At 40.6% G+C, this 17,341-nt stretch overlaps 2 protein-coding genes across 2 annotated transcripts; both read right to left on the reverse strand.

Annotated features, from left to right (window-relative positions):
• Window positions 1–280: 280 nt before the first annotated feature.
• Window positions 281–5,728, reverse strand: LOC120725820 (coronin-2B-like). The gene is made up of 13 exons (XM_040018868.1): window positions 5,131–5,728; window positions 4,908–5,024; window positions 4,624–4,773; window positions 4,113–4,313; window positions 3,927–4,043; window positions 3,458–3,562; window positions 3,258–3,354; window positions 1,829–1,944; window positions 1,661–1,751; window positions 1,412–1,566; window positions 621–788; window positions 472–540; window positions 281–394 (listed from the first exon to the last, which is right to left on the reverse strand). Exons 1-13 carry the CDS (start codon window positions 5,329–5,331, stop codon window positions 329–331), a joined length of 1,653 nt encoding a protein of 550 aa, XP_039874802.1. The 5' UTR covers window positions 5,332–5,728; the 3' UTR covers window positions 281–328.
• Window positions 5,729–8,310: 2,582 nt separating this feature from the next.
• On the reverse strand, window positions 8,311–16,519 carry LOC120725829 (acidic leucine-rich nuclear phosphoprotein 32 family member B-like). Its single transcript, XM_040018876.1, has 7 exons — window positions 16,045–16,519; window positions 11,884–12,033; window positions 11,326–11,448; window positions 10,715–10,901; window positions 10,543–10,637; window positions 9,260–9,326; window positions 8,311–9,098 (listed from the first exon to the last, which is right to left on the reverse strand). The coding sequence occupies exons 1-7, from the start codon at window positions 16,096–16,098 to the stop codon at window positions 9,019–9,021; spliced, it is 756 nt and encodes a 251-aa protein (XP_039874810.1). The 5' UTR covers window positions 16,099–16,519; the 3' UTR covers window positions 8,311–9,018.
• Between the last annotated feature and the right edge of the window lie 822 nt (window positions 16,520–17,341).

Here is a 17,341-nt window from a genome sequence, read left to right on the forward strand (position 1 = left end):
TGACATCACTGCACCTTGCATGTGGTCATAATTACACTTAGCTCCATAAGTATTTGGACAGCTTTAATTCAAGAGGTTTAAGAAATTTGCATTTTTGCATCCCATCATCCCAGACGCAGGGTTTCTTATATTCGATGGTGACCATTGTGTTTCAGGTAGTTTGTGAAGTATGAAGGAAAATAGTCTCTGCTCCCAAATAAACCATTTCAGGAATTTTAGGAAAACAAGAGTTGTGGCTTCATCTACAAAGTCCAGTCTGTGGAGGATAACTCCGCTGTCTGTGGGTCACGCTGTCTCTGTAAGCCCCTCCTACACAGCAGGGTCTGAATCAGAAGGTCGCTCTCATGTTCTTTCTGGTGTTTTTGATATCCTGCTCCAGCTGAGCAATTTTCATCTGCAGAACGTGAAAACACAAAAATATAAAAAAGTATCTGACAAGAACTTCTGATAACGTACTGTTTGTGAACTCACGTCTTTCTGATGGAGCTCCTCCTTCAGGCCTCTGATCTCATCCTGCTGCTTGTAAAATGCCTGGAGTAGCTGAAACAGAAAAAACTAGGACTGAGTTTGTGTGCAAGAGAAGAAGACACTCTTCTGAAGTTTTTTTTTATTTATCCAACCTCACACTCGGTCATTGGTGGCGGTCTCTCGGCAGGCTCGCAGCAGTGCGGGGTGCAGCAGTATGTCCACAGTGGGACCTGGGTCTCGTCTGGCTGCCACCCCGACAGATCGCTCAGATCTTTGGGATATTTGGCATCCTGATAGGACAGCTGCTCCTCCAGAAAAACCTCAACAGAGAACAGCAACAAAAGTATCAGAGAACTACTCTCCAAAAAAAGCTCAGGTCTCAGGTCAGTTTCGAAGGATGTGACGGTTACTGTAGCAAAACATATTTCCTAGTTTGTCTAAAGGAAACAGAAGTTTCTAAAAAGAGTACGGTGGCATGAAAAAGCATTTCCCCTCTTTCCCAGTTTCCTGTTTTTTGTAGGTTTGTCACATTTAAATGTTTCAGATCATCAAACAAATTTAAATATTAGGCAAACATAACACAAGTAAACACAAAATGCCGTTTCTATATGAAGGTGTTTATTATTAAAGGGAAAAAATCCAAACCTACATGGCCCTGTGTGAAAAGGTGATTGCCCCCTAAACCTAATAACCTGTTGGGCCATACTTAGCAGCAACAACACCAATCGAGTATTTACAATAACTGGTGATCTTTACAGATATTTTTACAGCCTTTTACTGTTACAAATTTAAGTGTGAAAAAACATACTAAAAAACAGAAAACAAGATAGGGACCAAGCACTTTTTCACACAACTGTGTACCACTTTAAAATCAAGAAAAGGCACCCCAGATTGGTATATTTTACCCTGCAATGTCAGGTAAAATAACCAGATCACACTTTACCTCCTCTATAAAGTCTTGGCCTATCTCTGTCACTGCAGCCGGGCTGCTCTGAAACCTGAGGGAGCTAAGCTGCCTCACCAGCCCCTTCTCAGCTGGGGTTTCTGGGTAAGGGTTGGGTACTCGAGGGTCTGGCTTCAGGGACATCAGCACTGGGCCTGGTGAGGAAATGTAAGAGATCAGTGATAAACTGAATGATCTATAGAGAGTAAATATCTTTAGTGTACCTGATGGCCCAGCTAGGTTACAGACCTCTGTTGACCCCCAACAGCCACTCCTGAGCGGTCATGGCTGCCTGGTTTCCAGCTGTCATTGGGTACAGATCCTCTTGAAAAATTCCTGACTGGAAGGAACAAGAAAAAAACTGGACCAATACTTCTTGTACTCTGATTATACTCAAGATAAGTACATCATCCCAACCTCTTTGCGTGGTATGATCATGGACAGCGGTTCGACCAGGTCTTTGATGGCAATCAGGCGATAAAACCGGAAAATCTCACAGGCGGTCACATCTAGGCCACGCTTTGGCATCACCCCTGGAGTGAGTCAGACGTCAAAACACATTTTAGTCCTGTATCATAAAGTATTGTGGATATTCTAAAAGTGGCACTAAACTCTTTGCCTTTTTCTATCATTACAACATGAAAGTCTAGACTTTAAAGAACGACAACATCAATATTTAAAGGTTGGTGAGAGGGTAGTGGAGCAAGGCATGGGTTTTTCAGGCAGAAGACTGGTCCTGTATAGAATGCCTTAACAGTCTTGCAACCAGACATAAGACAGTTTGAGAAATGTAGGATGACCAACAGGCATGAAAAGACGACGATTGACCAACATTTGTTGAGTTGTTGGGGCAGAAGCTTGGTTCTTGGTGTCTTCCAGCTGTTAACATGACCGCAGGATGTAGCATTGAAACAGTGAAGGAAATTATCCATCAAAGTCGACATTTAAGTCAAGTTTGTTAGATCAGCATCAAAGTGCCTGTGAATGAACTTAGACAAGCTTTCTTAAAATTGTGTCAGTACCTTGAAATGACTATAGGTATAGATGATGAGTTGGATACAAAGTTTTAGGTTTGTTAAAAACTGCAACCAAATCACTGTTACATCCACTTCAAGAGGATCACAATGCTCTATGATTTTTTTCATATCCAATCAAAGAACCAATATCCTTGAATATCTGATAGTTATAATAACAAAATGGAACCAATTTAATGTTTGTGAGAGAGTAAAAGAGACAAGCATGTTTGATCTGCTTTGATGATTTACCCAAGTTTGACTCAAACAGCATTTTGGGTAAAAATCCAAAGGGTCATGTCACCATGTGATTAGATGTCTGGTCAGAAGAAGTCATGGAAACTCAAAACTCTCTTATTTACCTACATTTTGATACCAGGCTCACCTGATTCCCAATTGTCATAGTATGAAGCCAGAATTTGCGTGACTTCATGATAAGTTGGAAAAGGAGGAATATCTATCAATTTGCTGATTTTCTTCCACTTATCTGAGTTTGGGTCGTTGTGGGAGTAGACTTAGAAGGGTCTTTGGCCCCGTCTTGTTCTGGTTCTACCTGATGAGCAGGTCTTACTCCAGGGTCTCCACCCAGTTGGGCATGCCCAGAGTTCAACATGGAGGAGCAGCTGTTCTACTCTTTATGTTTGAGCTCCTCACCTTAGCTCTTAGGGAGAGTCGACCTACTCTTTTATTTTGTGATATTTTATGACTTTCCTCTTTTGGTCATTACCCAGATTTCATGACTGTAGGTGAGAGCTGGAACAAAGCTGGACTGGCAGCTGTATAAATGATATCATTTACTAGCTAACACACTTATGTGTGTGTGTTGGTCTCACCAAGTCCTTTTTGTGGGAGCAGGGACCTGTACTCAGTCAGGTAGCTGATGTAAGGTTTTTCAGCACTTAGCTCATAGTACCGGATGTTTCCATCACCCTACAAGCATAAATACAACATATACAGTGGTGCTAAACCTCCTTGATGATGGTTACTCAAATTTAACGGCACATTTTGCCATAAGCAGTTTATGTTTTTTGACCTTTCCAGCCAGATACAACATGTGTGTGTCTGGGTCATAAAACGGGAAGAGTACTCCAGCTGACCCATCCAGATCTTCTTCATATAAGGGTTCAGATAAGTCATCCTGCATGAAAACACATATGGGAATGAATGTAGAGGAAATTGTAAAGGGAAAAAAATCAAGTTAAAATATGCAAAAGTTGCTCAATTGAGATATACAGTTATATAATTAATTCTCCAGTGAGATTCTCTTAAATCATTTCACAAGGCAGCAGTTTTTATTATCAGCTGTTTAATTTTATATATTTATTATATATTTATTTGTTTTTGTCTATGTGCCTCATTTTCAGCAATCTCTTTTTTAATCATGTCTTACGACACAAGTATTCTTACTCCTAGAAAATGCTGGTAATTGGATTCAGGTTTAAGAACAAGCACAGCTTAGATTAAGTTTCAGATTACAGTTGAAGGGAAAAAAACTATCTTACAGGGTCCCACAGGACGATCTGCCGGTGGTTCCAAGATGAGCTGCCAGTGGACAGAAGCAACTTCAACCCCCCGATGTATAAAACTTTGTTGGCCTTGTGTGAGTTACTGCTTGATACCTGCAGAAGTATCAGTTACCTTCCTGGCAATTTTCTGTCAGGATTCGCATTCAGATACAATAATCATACCTGTAAAATCTTTCCTGTCCGAGGGTCCAGGACTCGAACGTGTCTGTCTTTGGATGTGACTGCCAGCCTGCTGCCATCACTGTTGAAGCTGACTGAAAGCAGCAGTGCCTCAGATGGGTAGCGGTGGTGGATGGGCATCAGCACCACCCGAACTGGATACCTGATAACTGCACCAGCCTGGGATACATCCCAGAGAAGAACCTGGAGCAGTAAGTGAGACAAATTCATGTCTGTTTTGAAGCCTAAATGCACTGGAATTACTGATTGTAGAGTGTAGCTCTTTAACATTTGGTTCTCTTGTGTTGATACTTTCTTTACTGGTTCAATCCTGTAAGGTGTCTATTATAGAAAACGTCTTATGCCAACCACTGGCTTCTTCTCTAAAATTTCTGTGCATTATGTTCATAAGATATATTGAAGGAAGTTGAATACAACACAAAAGCAAAGACGGTTTATTTTAACAAAAATACGGTACTCATTTAAGCCAGAATGTTATATGATTGGCACTGACCTTGTAGTCATAGGCAGCACTTAGCAGAAGGTTCTCAGCAGTTGGATGCCACTCAATTAGCCCCACTCTTCTGGAGTGGCCAATCAGGGTTTTCCTGGCCTTGGTGAGGTTCTGTTGGACTCCACAGACTGGGATATCCCAGATCTTCACCTGAATACATGCACAGGACCAAAGTGTATGTGCTGTAGACTAAACGTTATATAATTCCCAATAATTTAACCCCATCCTTATCCTAAACCTAATTCCAAAGTTAATCCTAGTTAGTCGTTAACTAACTGCCATACAGTGCAGTCCTCTGAGCATGAGGCGATGCAGTAATCATCGAATGGATTCCACTTGACGTCCAGGACTCTGCCGCTGTGGCCACAAACCCTCGGATGCTGAGGATCTACTCTGCCTGTCTGAGAGAGAGAACATGAAACTATTTTAAAACTTTAGGTTTCCCCATTTTTTTTTATCCTTTATTATGTTAATTCAGAGGAAATTAAATTTAAAAGGCCTATGTACATGATGGATGGGCAGGACTAAAAAGGACCCGCCTCCCGCGCACTCAGTCACCACAGCGATGAAGCAGGGATTGGCTGAGCAGTAGTGGTTGTCATGGACACTACGCGTGATTGGCACCCCGTCGTAGCTGTGCTCCTTGGTGGCAGACTTTCCAAAAATGTGACGAAACTTTGAGCAGCGAAAGGATGATCGCCATGACATCTGGTGGACAAGAGTACAGTAGCATCAAGCTTAGAGGAGTTTAAGTTTTGGTGCAGATTTATATCAAGAAATCAGAAAATGGGGGGAAATCTAATGGGGTATGTTAGATTAATGTTAATCATTGAAGGATTAATCCTTGACTAGATTAAAGTTAGGGGAAGTTAGGATAATGTTTAAGGTTAGGATAAATACAGGCTAATTTTGGGTCAAGCGAAGACTTAAGATGAACCTAAGCGAAGGCTTAGTTGGTTTAGATATAGGCTGAGTGTCACGGTCCCCGTGTCTCTCTGGTTGGCTCACGCTGGCTACAGGTTTTGTTGTTGTTCTTTTTTGTTTTTGTTTTCTTTGTCTCTCCTCCTCCTCTCTGCCTGGGTGGAGCTCGTTACAGGCTCTCGCTCTTGGCCCACGCACCTGTGTGATTGTCTCCCCCTGCTGTTGCTCTGGCTGATTTCCCCAGCTGCTATTTAAGGCAGTGGCACAGAGCAGCTCACCGCTGGAATGTTGAACCTCCTGAGTTTGTGCTCTCGGCATTATCAAAAGAATCCCCTACATGTATTTTGTTGTGGAACTAACGTTGAATTCTGTGTGTAGATATCCCTGGACCAAATCACGGGACCTGCCCAAGTGTGGCAGCGTGTGTGGAGTTTTGGAGCAAGTGCGGCTGAAGAGGAGTGCGTGTGTGCGGAGGAGCTGTGGCGGTGACTGTGTGGAAGAGAAAGCGTGTGTGTGGATCCCCGGACCCCCCCTCCCAACTCACTGTACATTTAAAGCACTGAGGTGATCCCTGTTGTAGATATATAATCTCCTTTTGTTCTCAAAGAAAGAACTGTCTGCGCGTGAGTCCGTCCAGTAGCCATGACACTAAGTTGTGGTTCAAGTTAGGTTTAATTTAATGTTGGTATTAAAGCTTTGATTTAAGATTAGGATAAAGATGTATCCTAATAAATTAAGGTTAAAATCAGATTGAAAGGAAGGAATTGTTTGGATACAAAAAACTTAGAGTGAGATTAGTTTTAGGCCATGTGAAGATCAGAGTAAGTGTAAATTACTGTGCTGCTCTTTTTCTTGACTTGTCAAAGGCTTTTGATACAGTTGAGCATGCTATTTTATTAAATAGACTAAACAATATTGGTCTATCTGTAAATGCTCTTAGTTGGTTTTCAAATTACTTGTCAGCAAGAAAACAGTGTGTCCATGCTGCTGGGTCTTCTTCCTCTTTTCTCCCAGTATCCAAAGGAGTTCCACAGGGCTCCATATTAGGGCCATTGCTATTTTCTCTTTACATAAACAACCTTTGTGATAATTTGTCAAATGCAGGATTCCATCTTTATGCAGATGATACAATTATTTATTGTTCATCCCCTTCAGTAGCACAAACCCTGCAATTTCTGCAGTCTGCCTTTGATCATGTTCAGTCCCATTTAACTCAACTTAAGTTGGTGTTAAATCCAGAGAAATCCAAGTTCATGTTATTCTCAAATAGCAAAGAGTTGTTAGCTACGTCTCCTAAGATTAAAACAATTCAAGGAACTGAAATTGAAATGGTCACATCTTACAAGTATCTAGAGATCATTATAGATCAGAATTTGTCATTTAAAACTCACATTCAAAGGCTTGTGTCGAAGTTAAAACTAGGTTACTTTTTTAGAAATTGTTTCTCAAGTGAGAAAACACTTGATTCATGCAACTTTTTTACCTTTATTGGATTATGGTGACCTGCTTTTTATGAATGCACCTGCCCACTACCTAAAGAGGTTGGATACTGTGTACCATTGTGCTTTATGTTTTATTACTGGCTGTGGAAATCGTGTACATCATTGTTCTTTGCATATTCGCAGACTCTCCCATTGGTTGATCTTTATCTATAAATCTCTCCTTGGGCTGGTTCCATCTTATTTATGTGTTTATATGTGTAAAAACCACAACCAATACAGCCTTCGTTCTCACAATATCATACAACTGATTGTCCCAAAACTCAGAACAGAATTGGGGAAAAATGCTTTTAAATACGCTGCCCCTGCTTCCTGGAATAATCTGCAGAAGGAACTGAAATTATCAGAATTGGTTTGGAAGAGTTTAAGTCTGTCTTAAAGGAACGAGAGAATAACTCTTTTACTCAGTGTGACTGTTTTTAATGTCACTCTTAATTTGATATGTTATTGTATATTTTTCACATGTTGGTATGGGATTTTGTATTTGTTTTAAATGTTATATACTTATGTGGTATGTGTATTTTGACTTTTGTTGCCATGATGCCAGGTCTCTCTTGGAAATGATATTTTTAATCTCAATGAGATGTTTTACCTGGATAAATAAAGGACTAATAAATAAGAAGATAAGCTAATTGATTGTAAGATAATAACCTCACAATATGAAGCCATTCAGGTAAAAAACATTTAGCAGCCTATTGTTCATTTTCAGACAGTTGTAATGTCTTCTGAAGCAATGGAGAAACGACTGCATGTGTTTGTTTTGGAAAGAGCTTCAGAACCTCAGCAGCTGCATTATTGGCTCTAATCAATAATGCAATTTGCTGTTATTAATGGCTTTCATAATCTTATCAATAATAAATCAGTTTCTTCAATAAATGATCCTAATCATTTACTCTCACACACACACACACACACAGAGTGATATATCCATCCTCCAAGACAGCTTGTTTGTCTCTATTAAATATTTATTGGCTACACACACACTTCCTGTTGTTACAAACTCCCCTAACCTGACCTTTGACCTTTACTGTGGCTGAGACAGATCACCTTACTGTCGAGTGAGGAGAAGGAAAGAAATAGTAAAGGAAAAAGAAGATGATAATCAAAGGGGATTTTTTTTTAAATAAAATTTACAACAAGTGAAATCAAAGCAGTTTAAGTGTTTTGTTTTTTTTATTTCAATTCGACTAAGTGTACCTGTAATAAACATTGTACATTATCAGTGGCAGAATGCGATTTAAATACTTTAAACCTACTTGTAATTTACTGCCCACAAACAAGAGTTGGAATTTAGAGTTCAGATGGTTTCTTTCCTGTTAGCACAAGTTTAGGTTGTTTCCCCCCCATTTTAAATGTAAACTGTGATGAAACAAACAAATAAACAAATAAAAAACTGTCTAGCTGTATATTCTGATGGAAGATTTGCAGGTTTCCAAAGAAGGCGAAACATCCTCTGGTTCCAGCTTCTAAAAATGTGAGAATCTCTCTGCAGCTTCTTATTTTAATAGCTAAACAAACTCTTTTATACAGTTGATGGTGGGACGAGAAAACAGATACTTTTCTGTTAAAGTGTTTTCTTCTTTCCTGAGTTCACAAAAAATAAACGTGCTGCCATTAAACCAAAAGAAAACACTGCGGCAAAAACAACAGAGGACTAAATGGAGGCTGTAAGTTGTTGATGACAATGGGAAAAAAAATTTGGCTCAACTTGTGGAAATGAAAGTATTTAAAAAAAAAAAAAAACAAAACAAAAAAAACAGCAAAACAAATAATTAATGAGGCGTTTTAGACAATAACGGATGTCAATTTGGCAGGCGACAAGCGAGGAGACCAGAGTCAGAAATGGGACGTGGCCCAGAGTGAAAGTGGGAGGAGGCAGAGGGGGAAGAATTGGCAGCAGGGATGAGACATTTAGACTGAGTGGATAAGAGGTCAGCAGGGTTTGCGGGGGTCAGGGAGGGGTCTCTGCAGGCCCTCATTCATCATCGTCATCATCATCCTCGTCCTCGGGGTCCCTCTTCCTCTTTTCTCCTTTGGCTGGAGACGAGTCCTCATCTGCAGGAAGAACAATGGGAGTCTTTTATTTGGCTGATTAGTTACTACTTGGCTACACCTGACTGAACCAACTCAACAGACACCATCAGATATAAATGAGTGTTCGAGTGTTCCTCAAAACAAAGAGAAGTAATAGTGAGGAAAAATACAGGTTTACTCACCATCCTCCTCCTCATCTTCATCATCGTCTTCTTCCTCGCTGTCCACATCTCCGTTCACCTCTCCATCCTGCAGGGACAAAGACTGCTGATGCAAACTCACAGTGCCTCTTCCGAATCAGTCGGAAAGTCCGAGTTCCCAGTTGGAAATGTGTTGTGGAACGCTCCCTCAACTCGGATTACCCCGCTCGGAAAGTCAGAGCAGACTAATGTACCACAAGCTAACAATCAAAGTTTTACTACTGTTTACTGAACGTAAACTGTGAACATTTAAACTGTACTACTGCAAAAGCTGTGTGTTTTTGACCGACTCAGCCATGCGCAGAACACTGACCAGCCTCTACTCATGAACATGAGAAAAGCATGATGATGTTTTACTAGTGACGCCTGAATGGTTTTACTTGGCTAAGAACCAAACAAATCCTGCCTTTCGTTGCTTTTACTGGAACCACCTATAGTGTGTGGGGTTGTTATAGCAAACTGTGCTTGGCATACAGCTTTTCGCCAGACTTTGTGTACGTGTTTTCTCGCCGTATTGTTTTTAAGTGTAGCCAGTTTCCTTTCTTGTTATCAAACATGACGATTTTTAATTTTCGTGAACAAGAATTAAGGAGACCCTCTCCTGACTCATCAAGCGCACCACAAGCTTCCCTGTTCCTTTCCAAGCAATCTGTGTTTAACCTACAGACACCTGTCGGGTTTTGGAGGACTACATGAAAGCACATGTGTGTACCTATAAACAAACAGAGCTGTTGTATATAAATTATCCATATGGGTGTTTAACTGCACGGGTCTCCTGGTGGGAGCCAACCTGCCTCCAACCAATCCCAGTGTGCCTGCAGTCACTTTGTCGAGGAGTTTACAATTAATTATTTATATATGCAGACAGATTCCCAACATGCTGCAAATACTGAGCAACTCTTGTGTCCCTGAATGCAACACGTCTCTGTGCAGTATGGCACTTAACTGGTTGCATTCTGGTTACATTTCTGAGGTTCTGCCTGGACTTTTCAGAGATTCATCACGAACTGTAACATGTAAACGCCAACTTAACCTCATTAAATTGCAGACTGACTCCATCTTATTGTAGTCTTAATGCACCAAATTCACAGGACAGAGGGCATTTGACTGTGATGCTGTGATGAAAGTGGTTTTAGACAGCATGTGGAGGACAGACGAGCAAATACGTCACAGATAAACAGAAGACACTTTGCATCTCATTTTCCCTCCTTTCATCGTTCTTCAGCATTTCTATGTAAATGTTACTGATTTAACTCCAAACTCACCTCATCACCGCTGTCGTCGTCTTCGTCGTCCTCCTCAGCCACTACGTCTTCTTCATCCTCCTCTTCCTCTTCCTCAAAGTCCTCTGACTCGCCCTCTGCAAAATAAAAAGAACTATCTTAATATTACTGTCGCTTTAATTTTCTCTCAGTTTTCTAGAAATCAAACCTTCACCTTCTTCGTCCTCATCGTCGACGCCGTCTCCCTCGCCCTCGGAGTCGGAGGCCTCGCAGTCGTCGATGTCGTAGCCGTCCAGGTAGGTGAGCTGGGGGAGCAGCTTGAAGATGGACTCCCTGTAGTCGGCCAGGTTTGTCACCTCGCAGTTAAACAGGTCGAGACTCTTCAGCTGGGGCAGCTTTTTCTGGAGGGACAAAGACGGACATCCGATCAGTTTTCTGAAAACATTTTCAAAGAACTAATGAAGAAGTACAAAGTGCTGCCCTCGTTTGGCTACAGCACACTGTGTGCAAGTTTGCTTTGGACATAATACTGACGACCCACAGCTCGTGCACTATTATGTCACTACAAGCTGAAATTGCATTATGGACACCTGAGACCAGCACATATATGTATACCTACATGTCAGTATAAGGATAACAGAGCTGCTGACTGTCGTCCATGTTGGCTGTTACTATAGAAACTGTTTGTTTATATATACATATATAAATGTGTTTGTGTTTCATGCTGTTATATGATTTACTGATGGTTACAACCTATTCACATACAAAAGCACACAGCAGTGATCTGTCACTTCTTTTTTAAATAACGATGTAGACTCCACCCACCAGCGGCTCCAGGGTGCTGATGTCTTTGAACTTGTTCCCACTGAGGTTAAGGTGCGTTAGGTTCACCAGCCGCTCTGCCAGGACCTCCAGACCACCTGATATCCTGTTGTCACTGAGCTCCAACTGCAGAGACACAAAGAAAAGCTGTGAATCAAAAAATCAAACAGAAATATATATATATTTTTAAAAACCTGGTGATATCGCAGCTTTATATTATTACATCATTAGTGTCTTTTACTTTTAGAGCGCTGACAGGACAAAAAGAAAGACACAAAAAGCCATCAAACGTGTGACAGTTGAAGCCAAACACAAAGCTTCTCAACCCTCTGCTGCACCAAAAAGCAAGCAAAGTATACCAGAGGCAGCTGTCCACAGGCTACGTAACTGAGAAATTCACCAATAACAAACCAAACAATCAAATTTGAATCACCTTTCAGAAACTACAAAGAGAAAACGTGCTGGAAAAGGAACTGAAAGCTCTGCAAAGCTGAACATCTGCACCTTCTTCAAACATTTACATGAACATCTGGTTTCCTGACGCTCTGCAGGCCCTCTCACCTTTTTGAGTTTGGCCAGCTTTGGGATGTCTGCGACGCTGGTCAGGCCGACGTTGATGAGGCTGAGCAGTTCCAGATTCGAGAACTCTTCTGTGATTCCCTCGATCTTTCCTTCGCTCGAGCGACAGTTATCCAGGACCAGCTCCTGGACCTGAGGGGAGAGAAGGGACAGCGCGCCGTTAATCCAGCATGGCTCAAAGTCGCCAACCGGGTGAAAGAGTGGATAACTGTAAACACTATTTCTATTTTAAGCAGCATGTGAGAAGAGTGACACATTAAACTGGTTACAGTTTGACTCTGTGACTCTTCGCCACTTTTAACCCTGAATGTTTCACGTTTAGCCTCCAGATTTCAACATATCATTTTCAATTTTTGCGTGATGGTTGATACAGTAACAGCATGTTGTAATAAAAACATAATAAAACATCAACGTTTTTTTTGAATACACTGTGTGCTCTTGTATGTTTAATCTAGTTGAGCTTTTCCTCTCTGCTTACTTTGTTTATGCAAAAATAAAAACTTCCTTATAATAATCGTGCAGCTTCCACACATACGCAGGTATTCATAGGGTTTATGTTAGGGGTGGGCGGTATAAACAGTAACGGTAGAAACTATATAAATTTGGCCAGCGTTAGAGATTTTGACTATTCTGCTCTACCGTGCATGTTGATGGTGTCATCAAGCTGCGCCTGTTTTGGTCGAAAGCATGGCAGTGGCTGCAAACAACATCATCTGCAAATTATGGCGGGCGACAGTAAAATCAAAGAGACGAAGCATTTTGGAATATGGGCAAAAACTGTGCTTCCTCCACTTCCCTACCATCTATTCATTAATGCTGTATTCCATCACAGCCGCGAGGCTCCTGACTACAGCAGCCGTAATGCTCTAACAATCCATCAAGCGGTGCAGCTTCGTAGCTTACCAAAGTCCGTAAAAATTTTTGACAGATTTCTGAGTGCCATGTACCACATAAAATCGGTTCGAGGTCAGTGAGCACAACCAGAATTCATACACAATCCACACTGTTGATTTTTGAGAAAATGAAAGGATTTTAAGCGTGCCTTATAGTGTGTAAAATACGTTATACAGAAGAAAAGAACGTATTGCGATATAATCGTTACCGCACATGCTTTAAATCAGCCGTCTCCAACCTTTTTTGCGCCACGGACCGGTTTATGCCCGACAATATTTTCACGGACCGGCCTTTAAGGTGTCGCGGATAAATACAACAAAATAAAACTAGTACCGTACCGAAAAAAAGAAGATTTATTCATAACACACGTGAAAAGACCCAGGAAAACAGAGTTAACGATAAAAACGATAACAAAATAACGCTGAAAACCGATAAAAACCATACATTTCACACCGAGCCTCAACTCTTGCGGCCTGGTACCAAACGACTCACGGACCGGTCCGAGGCCCGGGGGTTGGGGACCGCTGCTTTAAATTATATCTTGATATGGATTTTAGGCCATATTGCCCAGCCCTAGTTTATTTTGTTTTTTTTCCCCTGTGTGTTTTGATCCTTCGTTCACATGTAAACAACTTTTTAGATCACCGAAACTCTTCCAAGTTTAAGTTCTTCAGAAACTCCACTTCTGCGTTTACATGTGGATGAAGAATCTGCTAAATCAGTGGAGCTGCCGCTGTAATCTCGTTGTCAGCTGGTGACATGAAACAAATCTGTAACCTCAAATGACTCACTTGATGGTTTGATTAAATAGCGAGGTCAATGTGACTAATTCATTTTCCTGTACTGAGCACTGCCTAACGGGTAAGGTGACTTCAAATAGAAAGCGTGGTTACCCACAGAAGCAGCGCGAGAACACGGGAGTTTCCACGGCGTTTTCGTGAAACATGTCAGTGTTTCATTGTATGATCACAGCGCCTCCCTTGTAATAAAACCCAATCATCCCCTACGTATAAAGGAGGACTTTTGCAGAATGTTAAGCTGACACAAGTTACCCATTTACTGGCTTGCAGTACTTGGGGTCATGTGGAAAACAAGCAAAAAAAAAAAAAAAAAAAAAGGACGTCCCTTCACCTCAAACTGATGATTCATTCAATCAGTTTTTTCAGTCTATATGTACCTAAAACAGAGTTCGAAAAACACTGATACCCACAGACACCATAAAAGATGGATGAAGTTCCGGTCCTATAAGATGCAGTATTTTAGTCACCACCAGAGGGCAATAACATACGGCAGCTTTTTACTATTAAATAGTGGTCTGTATTAAAAATATGCAATGGCCTTAATTAATTAATGTGCTAGTATTCCGGTCGTAGTAGTGACATTTATTTTTCAGCCAGATTTAAAAATGTACAAAAAGCATCATCAGTTAATAATTTTCACTCATTTGAATAATGTGGACAAAACTTCAAACATTTTTTTTTCCTTTCTCTGAGTGCTGTCCTTTAGTGGGCACTACAGCAAAACCTTAAAGTGTCACCTCATACCTGAATTTTGCTTCAGCTGGAAATCTGGAATAACTTGATAACTGATCACCCTATACTTTGCATCCTCCTCTGTGGTCTTCCTCCTTTCCTCCTGCCTGCCAGCTCCATGTTTATCACCCTTTGTCCAGTATATCCACCATTGCTCCTCCTCACATGACCAAACCATCTCAGCCTCCAACTGGCTTTCCAACTTTGTCTTCCAAACCGCGCAAACCGAACTGTCCCTCTTGTTTTCTCATTTCTAATTTTGTCCTAACCTGCTCACTACAAAATAGAAACCTTAACATCTTCAGCTCTGCCTACTGTCTTTTTGACCGTGCCACCATCTTTAAACCATACATTGCAGCAGTTCTCACGACAATCTAGTAAACATTCCCTTTCACTCTTGAACCTATCACTCCAACCACATTAGCCCAATTAAACATTACACCAACTCCAAGAGTAGCTTTCCATGATTTTTATTGGTTCAAAAACTTCTGAAATGGCCACAGTAGGGAGATTGGGGACAGCCAAAAGGAGAGAAAAAAATAAGAGAGAGAGAGAGACACTGCCTAATACCTGAGCATTTGAGGCTTCAGAGATTACCTGTACATACATTGCCCTCAGTATTTTAAACATTCTGTAATGTTTGAAATACAACCGCATTACATACAATATGTTTATTTTCAAAAAACCACCAAAACCCTTTAGGGTATATCATATTTAGTTGTAAATCTCGTCATTTTTCAGTTTGTTTCAAAAAGAAAAACAAAATAGGATCCTACAGAGGAAGCCGTTGCTGTTTTCATGTTGGAACGGGGCCAGACCGATGGCTCTGTTTTGTAACTCGTTAGCAAAACGTGACGCTGCTAGTTAGCTCTGTTGCTAGTAGCTGCGTGTTTATTACTCCAGCCCCTCCGCTCCGCGGCAGCCCTCACTATCGACCTTAAAATGATAAGGTTACTGCGGCGGAAAATGTCTCTCATTCCGGTGTTCTATGAGAAATGATATGAGTTAAACGAGTGTCGTAAATTTCGGGCCACAACGATTCAGCCACTTTATAAAAGTAGCGCTAGCACGCCCGCTGGCTACGCGCCCTAGCGCGTTTACGCTCGCTGGATCCGACTAATCTCTGGAAACGCGTTTTCCGTAAACAGTTATTTTTAAAAAGTGACTCGGTTGAGTTGCAGAACAAATATTTTTAACAAAATATTAACAAGTAAATAAAATGTTAATACGCAATGGGGGTTTTAGAATTAAAATGCCATCTATCGACTTCGAAATAAATGAAATTCTAGAATTAGCCAGGCCCAAAAGACGTCGATTATATTTTTATTTCCCTGATAAGCAGGCGGTTTTTAAGTTAATTTTCATGCGTGGGGATTTTCATTTAAATTTTTAATAACTTTCAAGAGCATCAGTAATATGAATAAAACGAGAACTGCGTGGGCATAAAATGAAAACCAACGTGGTAAACAACTGCGTGACTGCGCTGTTTGCGAGCGGCTGATAACAGCTACTTAGTTGAAGGAAAGCAGCTAATTCAAGAATTTCGCAGACTTTGTGTTAGCTTAGATCTAAACTTTTGCCTTTTTTAGATATGCTTTTTTTAAAATCACTTTTTCCCCTCAAGCTGCAGACACGCTGCCATGTGCTCGCCACCCCTCCTCCTGCCGGTCTACAGCAGATCAATTCCAATAAAGAAGCACACAACCGAGAGACTCACCTCCGAGGGCGACCGGTGCCTCAACTCTAAGGAGACCCTCTTCTTCATGTCCATTTTCCTCCGGTTTTTCCTGGCTTTGGTTCTTTACGTTATGGAAAGCTTGTTTTCTCTCTCGTCCTCTCTTCAGCATCAACACGCGGAACCGGAGTGAAGCTAGCCACAATAGATACTCGTCATTTCCGGGAACGGCTTTCAAAATAAAGTTGTGGTTATGTGGGTATAGCGGAAGTAGAAACATTGCTTATTCCGCCCAGAGGTTCGCACACTTTACATTCAGGCCATGCACTCTATAATTCATCCACGTATATGCACTTATTTCGTCTTGAGATTATCCAGCGCGTGTGAGAGTTCTACGTTTCATCTCATTTTAGCTGGAACACACGAAACCTCCTTTAGGTTCTAGTGTACTCGCTTTAGCTTGACGCATGCTCGGAACGCTCCAGTGGCGCATGTGGAAAAGTGGGTCAGGCCGTATGGTGCATTGAATGCCTGAGTTATAAATCAGATATTTAGCCTTCGCACAGAAATGACTAAAAATAATACAAATAGGCCAAAACATTTAATGCGGACAGTATTTTTAAACAGTGATAATAAAACTGATTCAAGACTGCTGGATTCCTTAAACCTTACTAGATGCTTTATAAATTCACCAATTTTTCCTGTGATATAGACAGTTTGAGTTTTTTTCAGCTTGAGTATGTAAATTTCGAGTTTCTGAGGGTGGTTTTGAACATATCAGATATTGATTTGTAAATGGAGGGAAACGGCAGCAGTAGGGGAACAATACTCTACAGCGCCACTATACTGTCATTTGGAATCATTACACAGATATAAAAAGTCGACCACGTGCAGTAACTTAACTCTAAAAGAAAAATCATATCTCATTTATTTCCACATTAATATAAACGATAATGAAGAATTGCTTATCACTAGCAAAAAATGTCTGGCATGTGAGATAATTCACTTTCACTATGACTTTATGACATTTTCACTACACACTATAGCCTTCACTTATTTATATTTATTATTATTATTATTATTATTATTATTATTATTATTATTATCATCATCATCATCGTTGTTGTTGTAGCTTAATGTATCATTGTGGTTATCATTTTTAACTTACAACATAATATATTAACAGTAATTTTGAGAAAATGTGATTAAAATGCAGATTAAAACTGTTTGCTCATGAATTCATTTTTTTCTTTGACCTGCAAATTATGTGCTATAGACTCAAACCGAAACATTTCCAATATGAAATTACAGGAAGGATTTTTAAAACTAGCAATCATTG

This window comes from Simochromis diagramma, unplaced genomic scaffold (assembly GCF_900408965.1).
Source record: "Simochromis diagramma unplaced genomic scaffold, fSimDia1.1 OVJJ01000734.1, whole genome shotgun sequence".
NCBI classification, from domain to species: Eukaryota; Metazoa; Chordata; class Actinopteri; order Cichliformes; family Cichlidae; genus Simochromis; species Simochromis diagramma.